Source organism: Staurois parvus, unplaced genomic scaffold (genome assembly GCF_062004578.1).
Source record: "Staurois parvus isolate SC_StPar_1 unplaced genomic scaffold, SC_StPar_1.0 ptg000151l, whole genome shotgun sequence".
Classification (NCBI taxonomy): Eukaryota; Metazoa; Chordata; class Amphibia; order Anura; family Ranidae; genus Staurois; species Staurois parvus.
Window position 1 is genome coordinate 13269575 of NW_028317947.1, and position 15937 is coordinate 13285511.

Below are 15937 nucleotides of genomic sequence, written 5' to 3' on the forward strand. Positions count from 1 at the left end.
TTCCATTTTGTGATAGGGTGCTGTATGGCCTTCCATTGCTGCTGCCGCCACCGCCACCCTGCGCCATGTGCCTCTGTCGTCTGCTCACGCTGCTGACGGCTTCCGCTTTTTAACCGAGGCCTGTGTATGGCCTTCAATTGAAGCTGCTTCTGCTCCGCCACTCTGCCATTGGACTCTTGATAGTCGTCTCCCCACGCTGCTGCTGGGGGGACTTTTTAACATAGGCCTCTGTATGGCCTTCAATTTTAGCTGCTTACGCTCCGCCACTCTGCCATGGGCCCCTGTACCGCCTCCTCATGCTGCTGCCAGGCCCGTAATCTGCCATGGGCCCCTGTACCGCCTCCTCATGCTGCTGCCAGGTCCAGAGTGTGTCATGGGTCCCTGTACGGCCTCCCATTGCTGCTGTCTCCATCACCACACTCTGCCATGTGCCACTTTCAGGTCTCCTCACACTGCTGGTGGGTTCCATTTTGTCATAGGGTGCTGTATGGCCTCCCATTGCTGCTGCCTCCACCGCCACACTGTGGCTCCACACTCTGGTTTTGGCCCCGTGACTGCCCAAATGAGTGAAGTGTGCGGTGATTCTAAGATCGACGGCACTCATCTGCATGTCATACTGACTGACAGTATTATTTCTCTTCCCCAGCAGACTCCAAGGGCATTTAAATTAAAGGTACAGTGTTCTGCACTAATATAAAGGCTCTCTGAAGCCTAGAAACACCCTTTTTATAAGTTAAATTCGCAGCGAATATATTCGCCTCGAATCAAATTTTTTCCGCGAATTTGGCGAATCAGCCGAATCAAATTTTTTAATACTTCGCTCATCTCTAGTCCTATTGTCTGAGATCTTATCATCATCACTGTGCTGTGCTGTGTGAATGGCAGAGTAGAGTGAAAGGGTGGAGGCAAAATGTGGGGAATGGTGTCCCTCATAGACCCCATCTGATCCAACAGACAGCCAGAAGTGCATTTCCTTTTATACCAACAGCTTTCATCTGCACCTAGAGAGCTCCTAAAGTAATAAAAATGAGAGAATTAATTAAATAGAGCTGTTTCCAGAGTTGGCTGTAGTATTTTGATATATCTACACCCGCATTTAAACTTGATCTAACAATTGTTTTCATGTGAGGTTGTTAGTGAAGATAACTTCTAGTTATGCATTGTTTCATCAATCTGCCACGTTTACCTTAAAGGATGGGTTCACTTTAGAAATTTTTCTTTTCTTTTCTTCCAAACCCCCACCACCCACCCAAGTTCCAACTTACCTTTTTAAGAGAGCAGCAACATATTTCTTATCTTGCCCTGGCTGGTCCTCGAGAACTGGATAATGCAGCATTTGTCCCTTTTACCCTTGCTAATGCCAACACTATGTTATTACCCTTTTATATTATTTCTGCTGAAGATGTACCATTTGGTAACCTAGATCCGAGCTGGATCTGGGATGGGACATTTAGAAATGAGTGGTGTATTGTACTTTATGTATACAAGGATGTGGAACTGTTTCTAGGCATCCTGGTGGGCATGCCCTGGCTAATCAATATTTACTGTGGACATGTTTTTCAGCACATAGACAAGGGATGTAGGGTAGGGAATTACTGTGACTACTAGCCAGACTGATAAAATATGGCTAGGTGCCTAGTTGTTAAATAGATTAGTGTTTAAAGGTTGCATTGTCATGTTTTTACTGGTTGTATATCTTATCTTATCCATGCTAATATCCCCAAGAGGGAAATTTCCTACAGGGGGTATAAAGTATGTGACTGGGTTTTAACCAAATAGGAGGGAAATCTCCAACAGCCCTGAGAGCTATTTTGGTAGAGATCACCTATGGTTACCATAATGGTCAGAGATAACTGGTCAGTCTTGATCAGGAAAAGGCCTTTGACCGTGTCTCCCATGGGTTTATGTGCAGAGCCCTGCGCAGGTTTGGTCTAGGGGAAATGTTTTGTTCATATGTTGACATCATGTATAACGACATCTGTAGTTCCGTGCAGGTGAACGGCTGGAAGACTGACCCCTTCCCGGTTCTCTCCGGGGTCAGACAAGGCTGTCCTCTCTCACCTCTGCTTTTTGTTTGCTGTATAGAGCTCTTCGCCGAATGCATCAGACGGAATCCAGAGATCGGGGGAATCGCCGCACCGGGACCAGACAGACGGGAAGTGAAGTGCTCGCTCTACATGGACGACGTGACGGTGTTCTGTGCCAACCAGCGCTCCATCGACCTGCTCGTCCAGACCTGCGAGGACTTCGGCCAAGCTTCGGGGGCAAAGGTCAACTGCGGGAAGTCGGAAGTCATGCTCTTCGGAAAGTGGTTCCTGCCTTCTTCTGCATCCATGCCCTTTGGCATCAAGACAGACTTCATGAAGATTTTGGGAGTTTGGTTTGGTGCTGAGGGCGCAGCCCTGAAGTCTTGGGAGGAGAGACTGGCCAAGATGCGGCAAAAGTTTGGACTCTGGAGCCTCAGAGACCTCACCATCGAAGGGAAGACACTGGTACTCCGCAGCGAGATTCTCCCTGTGTTGCAGTACCTCGCCCAGGCCTGGCCCCCTCGGGTCAACACCTGCAAGGCCATCACCAGGGCGGTGTTTCACTTCATCTGGGGCTCCAAGATGGACAGAGTGAAGCGGGCAGTCATGTTCAAGGAACCCCTCAAGGGCGGTAAGGGCGTGCCCGACATCGCCACCCAGCTGAGGGTGTTCTTTGCTTGCAACTGCATCCGCAGAACTTTGCCAAGACGGATTATGGACTCTGGCGGGAACGCAATGTCTCGCTTCTTCCTGTTGCCTCTCTGGAGGTCCCTGGGGTGGGACACTTGGGACAGTTCCATCCCCTACAACTGGGACACTCCTTGGTACTACTTGGATACCTTCAAGTTCATCAGGGAGCAAGGGCTGCAGGGAGTCAAGCCTGACTTGTGGAAGCCAAAGACTATCTACAAGCTCATCCGAGCCAGCGACATTTTGGAGTCGGTTCCAGGCCTGCCTTCAGACACCTGCAAGGTGGTCTGGAGGAATGTTTCTTCAAACATCCTCACCAACAGGCACAAAGACCTGGCATGGATGGCTATCCAGGGGGGACTGCCTCTCAGGACATTTATGCATGCCAGGAACCTGAGCAGATACAGACACTGCCCCTTCTGCATCATCCACGAGGAAACGTCTTACCACGTTTTCTGGGAGTGCTCATTTGCTCAGGCCCTGTTGGGGGCCCTGGAACCTGAACTCAAGGACTTTGTGCCACAGACAGCCATCACTCACTTTGGGGTGTTGAATGGACTGTTCTGTGGAACCTTTTCTCTGGAGGACATTGACGGCGCCTGGCGGGTGCTGTGCTGTTTTAAGGACGCTTTATGGTGCGCCAGAAAGCGCCTCACCCACCAGCGGGAGAGGATGTCCATTGAGGACTGCCGCAGACTGACCCTCAGTCTGCTCAGAGACTATTCCTTGATGGACTTTAAGGAGGAAGAGGACGTCTGAAGATTTCCCCCTTCCCCCTACTCCCCCTTGCGTGTCTTTGTCTTTTCAATAAAGCTTCGGGCCTGTGGTTTTTTCCCCCCCCCCTCTCCCTTCCCACACATACCTGATGCCTATTGTTTGATTGCAATATCCGGTTTTTCGTTTTTGTGCATGCACTAGTATCGTTAGGTAACGTAATGTGTAGTAGAATGTTACAGTGTTTGGGGTAAGCGGCGTTATGCATGACGTGGCGGTCTGGGGATTCATCCTCGGCACATCACGTCAGGCATCATACCGCTGAGTGAATGTATTTATTTCTGAATGTATTTATTGTATGCTTGGAACTGTATTGCTATGTGGTGCGCTGCGTCGCAGTACAGGGTGAGATGTACCCCGATTACACGTATCATGTTGTTTTTGATGCTTCTGCAATAAAAGTATCTTTTCAATCAAAAAAATGGTCAGAGATAACAAGATCAGACAAATCACTTAGCATAGGAAGCAATGACAGTGAGCTAAAAAAGTAATCTACAAGAGACAAGGAATCATGAGGTGCGGAGTAGAAGGTGTCTGCCTTCTATGTGGGATGTGAGAGGCGACAGATATACAGAAAGTCCAGGGAGGTGAATACCTGAGAGAGTAGGGTAGGTGCAGACTTACCTGTGGACACAGATCTAGGACTAGGGGAGTGGTCCTCCAAGGGTTCCATAACTGAATTGAAGTTCCCCCCCCTACTAGCTGAAGATTTTTCGGAACACTAATGACACAAGTGGAAAGATCTTGAAAGAAGGGGATGCCTGGGGTGTTGGGGGCATAGATGTTAGTAATAGCAAGATCATGATTAGCAATAGATATATTAACTGTCAGCTTCCATCCCTCTGAATCTACAACAATAGATCTCAGTTGGTAGGAAATATTTTTATGGAATAGAATGATCTCTCCAGCTTTGTGGTTCACAGCAGAACCACAAACTTCTCCCACCCATAGTTTATGTAGATGCTTGAAATTGCCCTCAGAGAGATGTGTTTCCCGCAGTAAGGCTACATCAGCTCTTAGGCGCTTCAAGTGTCACAACACCTTCATGCGTTTGTTGGGTGATCGCATTTTACATTTCATGAGATGATACGCACGATTAGGTACCCAAAGGAACTAACAACATAGAGCCATCTACATTATAGGACACTAGGCACAATTGGCTGCTTAGGATGAATGGTAGACTCATCTCACCCATGAGGTAGACAGAGTATAAGAAGATACAATTGGAATGAAACTCAGAAGAGGAGTTAGAAAAATTAAACAATAAATCAACCAAATACCAAGAATACCAGAAAAACTATGGACTCCCTTTTTGTCCCACATGAAAGGATCACCATAATAAAAACTCCTAGCAAATTCTGAGCTCCTCACCTATGCCAGAGAATAAGGGTGCAATGCCCCCCCCCCCCCCAAGAAAAAAAAAAAAAGTAATGTAGACAGTAGAACAACCATTTATAACCTGCCCAAAGATCAGGAGCTAGGAGACACGTAGGGAGGACATTTTAAATGAACAATCATGTCCCATGTTATCAGTTGGCGCTGCAGAGGACGGAAGTAGTGGGATATGATCACCATGTAGAATACATAAGGGGGATATGATCACCATGTATAATACATAAGGGGGGATATGATCACCATGTATAATACATAAGGGGGGGATATGATCTCCATGTATAATACATAAGGGGGGATATGATCTCCATGTATAATACATAAGGGGGATATGATCTCCATGTATAATACATAAGGGGGGATATGATCACCATGTATAATACATAAGGGGGGGATATGATCTCCATGTATAATACATAAGGGGGGATATGATCTCCATGTATAATACATAAGGGGGATATGATCTCCATGTATAATACATAAGGGGGGATATGATCTCCATGTATAATACATAAGGGGGGATATGATCACCATGTATAATACATAAGGGGGATATGATCTCCAAGTATAATACATAAGGGGGGATATGATCTCCATGTATAATACATAAGGGGGGATATGATCTCCATGTATAATACATAAGGGGGGATATGATCACCATGTATAATACATAAGGGGGGATATGATCTTTATGTATAATACATAAGGGGGGATATGATCTTTATGTATAATACATAAGGGGGATATGATCACCATGTATAATACATCAGGGGGGATATGATCTTTATGTATAATACATAAGGGGGATATGATCTCCATGTATAATACATAAGGGGGGATATGATCTCCATGTAGAATACATAAGGGGGATATGATCACCATGTATAATACATAAGGGGGAATATGATCTTTATGTATAATACATAAGGGGGGATATGATCATCATTTATAATACATAAGGGGGGATATGATCACCATGTATAATACATAAGGGGGGTATGATCTCCATGTAGAATACATAAGGGGGGATATGATCACCATGTATAATACATAAGGGGGATATGATCTCCATGTATAGTACATAAGGGGGGATATGATCACCATGTATAATACATAAGGGGGGATATGATCACCATGTATAATACATAAGGGGGGATATGATCTCCATGTATAATACATAAGGGGGATATGATCTCCAAGTATAATACATAAGGGGGGATATGATCTCCATGTATAATACATAAGGGGGATATGATCTCCAAGTATAATACATAAGGGGGGATATGATCTCCATGTATAATACATAGGGGGGGATATGATCACCATGTATAATACATAAGGGGGATATGATCTCCATGTATAATACATAAGGGGGAATATGATCTCCATGTATAATACATAAGGGGGATATGATCACCATGTATAATACATAAGGGGGAATATGATCTTTATGTATAATACATGAGGGGGGATATGATCACCATGTAGAATACATAAGGGGGATATGATCACCATGTATAATACATAAGGGGGGATATGATCACCATGTATAATACATAAGGGGGGGATATGATCTCCATGTATAATACATAAGGGGGGATATGATCTCCATGTATAATACATAAGGGGGATATGATCTCCATGTATAATACATAAGGGGGGATATGATCACCATGTATAATACATAAGGGGGGGATATGATCTCCATGTATAATACATAAGGGGGGATATGATCTCCATGTATAATACATAAGGGGGATATGATCTCCATGTATAATACATAAGGGGGGATATGATCTCCATGTATAATACATAAGGGGGGATATGATCACCATGTATAATACATAAGGGGGATATGATCTCCAAGTATAATACATAAGGGGGGATATGATCTCCATGTATAATACATAAGGGGGGATATGATCTCCATGTATAATACATAAGGGGGGATATGATCACCATGTATAATACATAAGGGGGGATATGATCTTTATGTATAATACATAAGGGGGGATATGATCTTTATGTATAATACATAAGGGGGATATGATCACCATGTATAATACATCAGGGGGGATATGATCTTTATGTATAATACATAAGGGGGATATGATCTCCATGTATAATACATAAGGGGGGATATGATCTCCATGTAGAATACATAAGGGGGATATGATCACCATGTATAATACATAAGGGGGAATATGATCTTTATGTATAATACATAAGGGGGGATATGATCACCATTTATAATACATAAGGGGGGATATGATCACCATGTATAATACATAAGGGGGGTATGATCTCCATGTAGAATACATAAGGGGGGATATGATCACCATGTATAATACATAAGGGGGATATGATCTCCATGTATAGTACATAAGGGGGGATATGATCACCATGTATAATACATAAGGGGGGATATGATCACCATGTATAATACATAAGGGGGGATATGATCTCCATGTATAATACATAAGGGGGGATATGATCTCCATGTATAATACAAAAGGGGGATATAATCTCCATGTATAATACATAAGGGGGATATGATCACCATGTATAGTACATAAGGGGGGATATGATCACCATGTATAATACATAAGGGGGATATGATCTCCATGTATAATACATAAGGGGGGATATGATCACCATGTATAATACATAAGGGGGGATATGATCTCCATGTATAATACATAAGGGGGATATGATCTCCATGTATAATACATAAGGGGGGATATGATCTCCATGTATAATACATAAGGGGGGATATGATCTCCATGTATAATACATGAGGGGGATATGATCACCATGTATAATACATAAGGGGGGGATATGATCTCCATGTATAATACATAAGGGGGGGATACGATCTCCATGTATAATACATAAGGGGAGATATGATCTCCATGTATAATACATATGGGGGGATATGATCACAATGTATAATACATAAGGGGGGATATGATCACAATGTATAATACATAAGGGGGGATATGATCACCATGCATAATACATAAGGGGGATATGATCTCCATGTATAATACATAAGGGGGGATATGATCACCATGTATAATACATAAGGGGGGATATGATCTCCATGTATAATACATAAGGGGGATATGATCTCCATGTATAATACATAAGGGGGGATATGATCTCCATGTATAATACATAAGGGGGGATATGATCTCCATGTATAATACATGAGGGGGATATGATCACCATGTATAATACATAAGGGGGGGATATGATCTCCATGTATAATACATAAGGGGGGGATACGATCTCCATGTATAATACATAAGGGGAGATATGATCTCCATGTATAATACATATGGGGGGATATGATCACAATGTATAATACATAAGGGGGGATATGATCACAATGTATAATACATAAGGGGGGATATGATCACCATGCATAATACATAAGGGGGGATATGATCAACATGTATAATACATAAGGGGGATATGATCTCCATGTATAATACATAAGGGGGGGGGGGGATATGATCAACATGTATAATACATAAGGGGGGATATGATCACCATGTATAATACATAAGGGGGGATATGATCTCCATGTATAATACATAAGGGGGAATATAATCTCCATGTATAATACATAAGGGGGATATGATCTCCATGTATAATACATAAGGGGGGATATGATCACCATGTATAATACATAAGGGGGATACGATCTCCATGTATAATACATAAGGGGGGATATGATCTCCATATATAATACATAAGGGGGGATATGATCTCCATATATAATACATAAGGGGGGATATGATCTCCATGTATAATACATAAGGGGGGATATGATCTCCATGTATAATACATATGGGGGATATGATCACCATGTATAATACATAAGGGGGGGATATGATCTCCATGTATAATACATAAGGGGGGGATACGATCTCCATGTATAATACATAAGGGGGATATGATCTCCATGTATAATACATAAGGGGGATATGATCTCCATGTATAAATACATCAGTGGTTCATATAGTGAACTCGGTGTAGAGCTATTCACCCTGAGGTCATCACAGAGGACAAGGGGGCACTCTAAGTCTGGAGGAAAAGATATTTAATCTCCAAACACGGAAAGGTTTCTTCACAGTGAGAACTGTGAAAATGTGGAACAGACTCCCTCAAGAGTTGGTTCTGGCCAGCTCAGTGGATTGCTTTAAAAAGTCCTGGATTCTTTCTTAGATACACAGAATATAACTGGATACTAACATTTATAGGTAAAGTTGATCCAGGGAATATCCGATTGCCTCTCGGGGGATCAGGAAGGAAATTTTTCTGCTGCAGGAGCAAATTGCATCATGCTTTACTGGGGTTTTTTTGCCTTCCTCTGGATCAACTGTGAGTATAGGATTATAACTTTTTTTTTTATTTTAATGGTTGAACTGGATGGGCTTATGTCTTTTTTCAGCCAGACTAACTATGTAACTAGGGAGTAGAGATGAGAAAATATCATTCTAAACTGAACTTGTCCTTTAACGTCTACATCCAAGAACAAAAATGTAATATATTGCAATTTAACAGTCTTCAGGTCTGCTGGCAGCTTTATTTTTCTTTTTTTAGGCTAAAAACATTTTCTAAAAGTACAGATTATACTTGTTGATTCTGCTAGAAATCACATGTACTGATTAGCAATCTCATTACCTGTTCTCTTCTGTAAACTACAAGACCCTTACCCTTTGGTATGGAGATAAGGAGATGTTTGTAATCCATATCAGGAGAGCAGCCTAGGGTGACAACAGTGCTTTCCCATAGATACAGCACGGTGAATGAGCATAAACCTGTGCTACTGACAGGTTTACCAGGTGAAAATAAAGAAGAAAAGACTCCGAAAAGGCAAATTAATGCAGCCACCAGGGGCGGACTGACAACTCATGGGCCCCCCCCCGGGGCAATAGGGGATCATGGGGCCCCTGTGTCCTTGCCCAAGCTCAAAAAAGTCTATGAAAAAGGTACCAGGGGCATCTCATGGGGCCCCCTACTGACCCCTGGCCCTCGGGCAGTGCCTGAGTTTCCAAATGGTCAGTCCGCCCCTGGCAGCCACTACATATCAGGACTGGCAAATTGCAATATATTACATGTTTGCTCTTGGGTTTAGACCAACTTTTTTGGGGTAAACATACAATGAAGGATATCAGCAGGGCTTTTTTTCTCAAAGAATAGTTGCCGGAACTCCTCCTTTTGAGTCACCCCTTGTATCCAAGCACTGTCCCTAGGTTCTACCCCGTACCCACCTTCCAGTACTACTTCTTTTAGAGAATATAGAAACAAGCATAATTTTCTATTGTATACAGTTTGTAAATGATAATAGATCCCCTGCAGCCAGCAGCAATACACCCCCCTTTCAATAATAGACCCCCCAGCAACAAAATACACCCCTCCCCACAATAATAGATCCTCCAGCAGCTAACAATAGACCCATCCCAGCAACAATTGACCTCCTCCCAGCAACAATAGTTCCTCCAGCACACCTCATTACCCGTCACCATTACAAACATTCAGTGCTGGAGGTGCGTTCCCCCATGTTCCCGCTGAAAAAAAGCACTGGATGTAAATGTACTTCTTATTTTTTCATTTTTTATAATTAAAGGTCCAACATTGGCAAAGAAATTCCCAAACAAGTTGGAAGTATTGACGTTTTAAAATGCCCAAGTAAGTCTGCATTTTTATTGTTGGTAATTTGAAATGCTGTGGTCAGTTTTACGGATATGTGAGCAGACATTTTGGGGTTTTTTTTGCTAAAATCAATTAGCTAAGTAAATGTTCACTTTGCAAAGTGTATGTTACTAAATAAGGAGAGCCTGTGTTCACTTTGACTCACCGAATTACGTGATTAGAGGAGTAATAAAACATGATTTTTGTTAGCACAGGCAATTGGTTGCTATACCACCTGTAGTTATGCCATATCGGGAACACCCAATACAACCTACCACACATAAGCAGCTAACTAACCACACCAGGCACTGACGTATCCTAAAGTTTGCTTAGGATGGAGTGGGGATAGGTTACAGCCTTTACTCTTTTTTTTTTTTTTTAAGGGGGTAATTCTGCCCAATGACCACAAGTGTAAGGAGCATTCTTCCCACTGACCATCACACTAATGCATTATGAGTTGTAGATATAATAATTTTTAGCAGGAGCTCCCTGAGACCGGAAAAGTATTTCAAGGGTTCCTCTGTGTTGAAAATGTTGAGGAAGTCTGGTCCAATGTTTCTCTGTATCTTTCAGCTCCAGTTGTTCAGCACTACACAAGCTATCTGCTGCAGTCACAGAAGTGAACATGTACAGCAGTGACTTAACTGCTGGCTGTAAGTGGTAGCTAATATAAAATTATACATATAATTCCACTTCATGTCCCTTGCATACAAATAAATAAACACAGGTAGTACTACCCGCTTAGGAGTTGCTGATTTTTGGGTCCCCCTATAGTTCTGCACAGCCAAGCAACACAAATTTTTCCTCCACACTTGCACACTGGAGACAGTAACCAGTCCTTGAGCTTGGTTTTGATGTTTTATTAAGGGGTATTGAACTTGGATGGGGTTGAGGGGTGCATGGGATGCCCAAGGAATTGTGAGCTGTGAGGACAAACTCCTTAGCAACTATGTACAAGTCTATGAACAAAAAGAACGTCTCTCCTCTGAGAGCATTCCAGTCCTCTCGTGTACCTCCTCAGACTCCAGATGAATCCTCTTCTTACCTGGCTGTACTGAGGGTATTTACTGGGCAAGGGGACCCAGAAGCTGACAACTTAAACAGTCCCAGCTGAGGAGCCAGTTGGGTTTTTTACATAACTGCCCTCTATCCTTATCTGTACAGGGGGTATAAGATTACTCACACTGCCCTTCCTGATAACTTAATGGGTCAGTGGCTACCTTCAGGTCTTTCACTGGGCTGGCTCCTTCCCTTCCGCTCAGGTTGTTCCTTCCTGGAAGATGGTGGTACAGTAGAGACTCGCTTGTCCAGCACCCCCCTGTAAGTAGGCTTCTTCCCTGGGCCCCCTTGCAGGCTCCACACTCCAACTTCTCACTTGACACACTGACTGACATTCTCAGGCTCTCTGATTCTTAAGGGTTGCCTTGGTCGCCATGCCCAACCTCCTGCCAGGGGATTGGTCAAGGTCCCTCAAGCATAGAGATCAGAGCTTCCTCCCCTCCTCCATCCCTCCTCAAGAAAGCTCTCATGTGTCTGGAGAGGTGGGAGGGCTCCAGAAACTCTGACCTTCAGAACCTCCCTAGCCTGTCCTGAGGTAACCTCTGCCTTGCTCACAGGCTGACTCACTCCAGGCTGCTACTCCGCCTATGACTGACAAAAAAAAAACTTCCTAGCTAACTTTGATGGTGTTACACAGTTTGTTGCAAGTTTTTATTGCTGTCTGAGTTCCTACCAGAGAGATTTCCTTTCTCTATTTGTCCTCATGACAATTTTCCTAGAACATGAAGTGAGTGAGAACCAACAAATTTACAGTTGTCACCAGAACAAGAGTAGATGGGAGCCTATAAATGTCATAGATTAAATACTCTCAGTTTTGGGGAGATATCCACTCACTTCTTATTATGTCCTAAGAGCAAGAAATAAAGTGAACTCTGACCAATGGGGACACAGAGAGCAGTAAGAATCTGTCAGGGGTTCTAACCTTTCTTTACTCTATGTGAAACACAAAAAATATTGTTCCACCTTGCTATTTCTTAATAGAGTCTCTGTAGAATTCACAGTGACACTAATTTGTACTGAAAAAAACCAAAAGAGCTTTTTGAACTTAACAATAAACTTATTATATTAAAACAATTCTTTTTCAGAAACTTCTATGAAAGTGACTTCAAAATGCCAAATTGGGACCTCTCTTCCCTTCCCTAGCGGTTACTTCCTGCAGAACCAATGGTTCCCCACACATTGTAATCTTTCTTCCTTTGAGCCCTTGAAAAACATAAATAAATGTTTGGCTGGCAAAATGATATATTTGATGGGCGATTCAACAATTCGTCAATGGATAGAATTCTTCCCAAAAGTCATAAAGAGTAAGTATCCACATTGAAATTTTAAAGCATAACCCCTGGGAACGCATGATTTAAATAGTGGGCTTCTAATGGTCTCCAGGTGACACATTGTTTAGAAGTCTACTTCTTCACCTAAAAGTGGTAAAAACCCAAACACAAAAAGCTACAATATTTTAATTCTTTAATGTGCTGGCTGTTACTTTTCTATTTTTTTTCTTACTTGTGGGTCCGACCAGTAATACACTTCCTGTTTTAGGGTGTTTCCACGCTGGATGGTGGAGACACTTTGGACAACAAATGAATAAAAATAAACTCATGTGCTGCTTTAAAATCTAAAAAATAAACAAGAGACTAGAATTAGGGAACTACTACTATAAGTGAACTCAGACGCTAAAAAACAAAAGATAATTTATAATAAAACAGTGGTGCGGTGCTCCTAACTGTATGTCCTATTAAAAAAAGTAGTGTATTATTAATTCAAAAGAAAACGAAATAATCCAAAGCATACATAAATAAACAAATAAATCCAGAAATGATTATACTGTATATGGTGAAATCACACAATATAAAGCATATATAAAAAAGTTTTTTTATAAACACACACACACACACACACACACATATATATATATATATATATATATATATATATATTACAAACAGTGTACCCTAGGCTGCTCTCCAGTGTGTGTCACACATAAAAAAGTGTTAAGGGATCTTTTCCACATATACATCACTATTGAAGCAATATGTTATATGCTGTGTATGGCCTCTAGGGGTCTCACTACTTAGATACTGGTACAACTGTGTTATTGCGTCTCTTTGGTTGTAGTTCTAAAAGCAGACACATGTTTAATGGCAGCTATGAGCACCTAATAAAATGTCTGCTACTAACTACAGTGTGTGAGCATCTGAGCAGGATCGACTAACAGAACAACTATAAATCATGTTCTCTTAAAACATCCAGTGCATAAAGGGTCCAAAATATTCAACCTGAAAAATGATCATGTGCTCCAGAATATCGCCAACCCACCAATAAGTGCAGTGCCAACTTACCTTAACCTCTTGCTGACCAGCCGTAATACATATACTGTACCTGGGTGGCACCTGCAGGCAAAATCACAACATGTACGTCATTTTACTTGCTATGGTTCACCAAATATTGTAGGAAACAAATTCATTTGATTCCCCCATCCACACAGTCAGTGTTGATGGGGGAATCCCTCCCTTGAAGCTATTGTGTGCTCCAGGCCGTGGGACATGGGGAGCCATCCCTGCCAGGAGAACACAATGATTATTGCTAGTGGCTATAGCCGTTGGCAATAATTGGATGCTAGAAATCTGACATGACAATCAACGGGTAGATCTTCTTAAGGTCAGTGTCAAGACCATTCTTGCAAGACAAAGCATCCAGTAAAGGTGGTGTTATGTGTCTAAACAACAAAAGGAAAGCAAAAGGACCAGCCTTTTAAGATACACAATGACATGTAATATTTAAAACCTGCTTTATATTTACAACTGGAAGTAAAACATACATGTAATGCATTAAAAGATAGCGGATTCACATGTCTCTTTGATAGCTAATGATCTTATTCAGAGAGTTTAGTCACACTCCCCGTCCTAGTTTCTACAATCACGTATGTTATGTTAATATTACATCGAGTTTATATAGCGCCAAAGGGTTTGCTCAGCGCTGTAATACACAATATACACTCACTTTATACTCAGACCACCCCGTCTGGCACCAACAACCATGCCACATTCAAAGTCACTTAAATCCCCTTTCTTCCCTATTCTGATGCTCGATTTGACCTTCAGCAAGTTGTCTTCACAACGGATCAAATTCAAAATCCTAACACTGACGTACAAAGCTGTCCACCATACTGCCCCGTACTACATCACTAACCTAATATCCAAGTACCCGCCCAGCACGCACACTCCGCTCCTCACAAGACCTCCTTCTCTCTAGTTCCCTGGTCTCCTCCTCCCATGCCCACCTCCAGGACTTCTCCAGGGTGTCACCCATCCTCTGGAACTCCCTGCCCCAACCCATCAGATTATCACCTACTCTCCTCTCCTTTAGGTGCACCCTGAAAACCCATCTCTTCAGGGAAGCCTACCCCACCCCCTGCTAGCCTACCGACCTCCTCCACTCTTCCTACCACTCCATCCCCCACAGCTATCTCCTCCTGTGCCACCATCCCCTCCCTCCTAGATTGTAAGCTCGATCCCCTCATGTTTTGTATTGTATTGTATTGTTATTGTTCTGTCACATGTTCTGTCCCCCTTTTTAATGTACAGCGCTGAGCGAACTATTGGCGCTTTATAAATACTGTATAATAATAATAATAATAAATGCATTGAGTTGCTGCCATGTAATTGGCTGGTTAGCAATTTGTTTTACCAAGCAATTGAACAGGTATACCTATTAAAGTGGCCGCTAAGTGTATATACGTTGTACTGTATATTGTACTTAATCATTATAGCGACAACATAATTAGGACATCAAACTAGGAGTGGAAATAACTCTCAGCTGGACGCTTCTCCTGGAAAAGAATTCTGCTTCCTCAGGAGTATGAATGAGGTATATATTATTTCACCTGGAACCATGCTACCAAGTGATTCCGGGGCAAATACCATGATAGTGCCAAGGAGATACAATGGGATAAAAGACTGCACTAATACAAAACTTAACTGCATGAAAATAGGGGCCAGTTCATAGGATTTTTGGACCTAAGTATTAAGGAGGTACTGGATAGATGTGGTCTCAGTAAGCCTTATACATATTACTGAGCCACCATTAGACCTAAGTATCCAGGACGTCCTGGAGAGATGTGGGCTTAGTAAGCCTTATACATATTGCTGAGCTATCACCATTGTCTATAAACAGTAAAAAGCAAACGTAAGCAAGGAAAACCCTTAGCTCTAATCCTTCAAAATATTGAAAATGGCTGTTCCTGATCTTATTACAACCAAGTAAAAAGGGTTCTAGTCCACAGGGGCCAAGTA

At 42.3% G+C, this 15937-nt stretch overlaps 1 protein-coding gene across 1 annotated transcript in view; it reads left to right on the forward strand.

Annotated features, from left to right (window-relative positions):
* LOC149464494 (NXPE family member 2-like) overlaps nt 1–15937 on the forward strand; it is a 190114-nt gene that overhangs the window by 151372 nt on the left and 22805 nt on the right. The window contains exons 3-4 of the mRNA XM_089674703.1: nt 10522–10583; nt 12731–12949. Coding sequence (XP_089530829.1) covers nt 10522–10583; nt 12731–12949 — 281 coding nt within the window. The remainder of the gene's footprint in view (nt 1–10521; nt 10584–12730; nt 12950–15937) is intronic.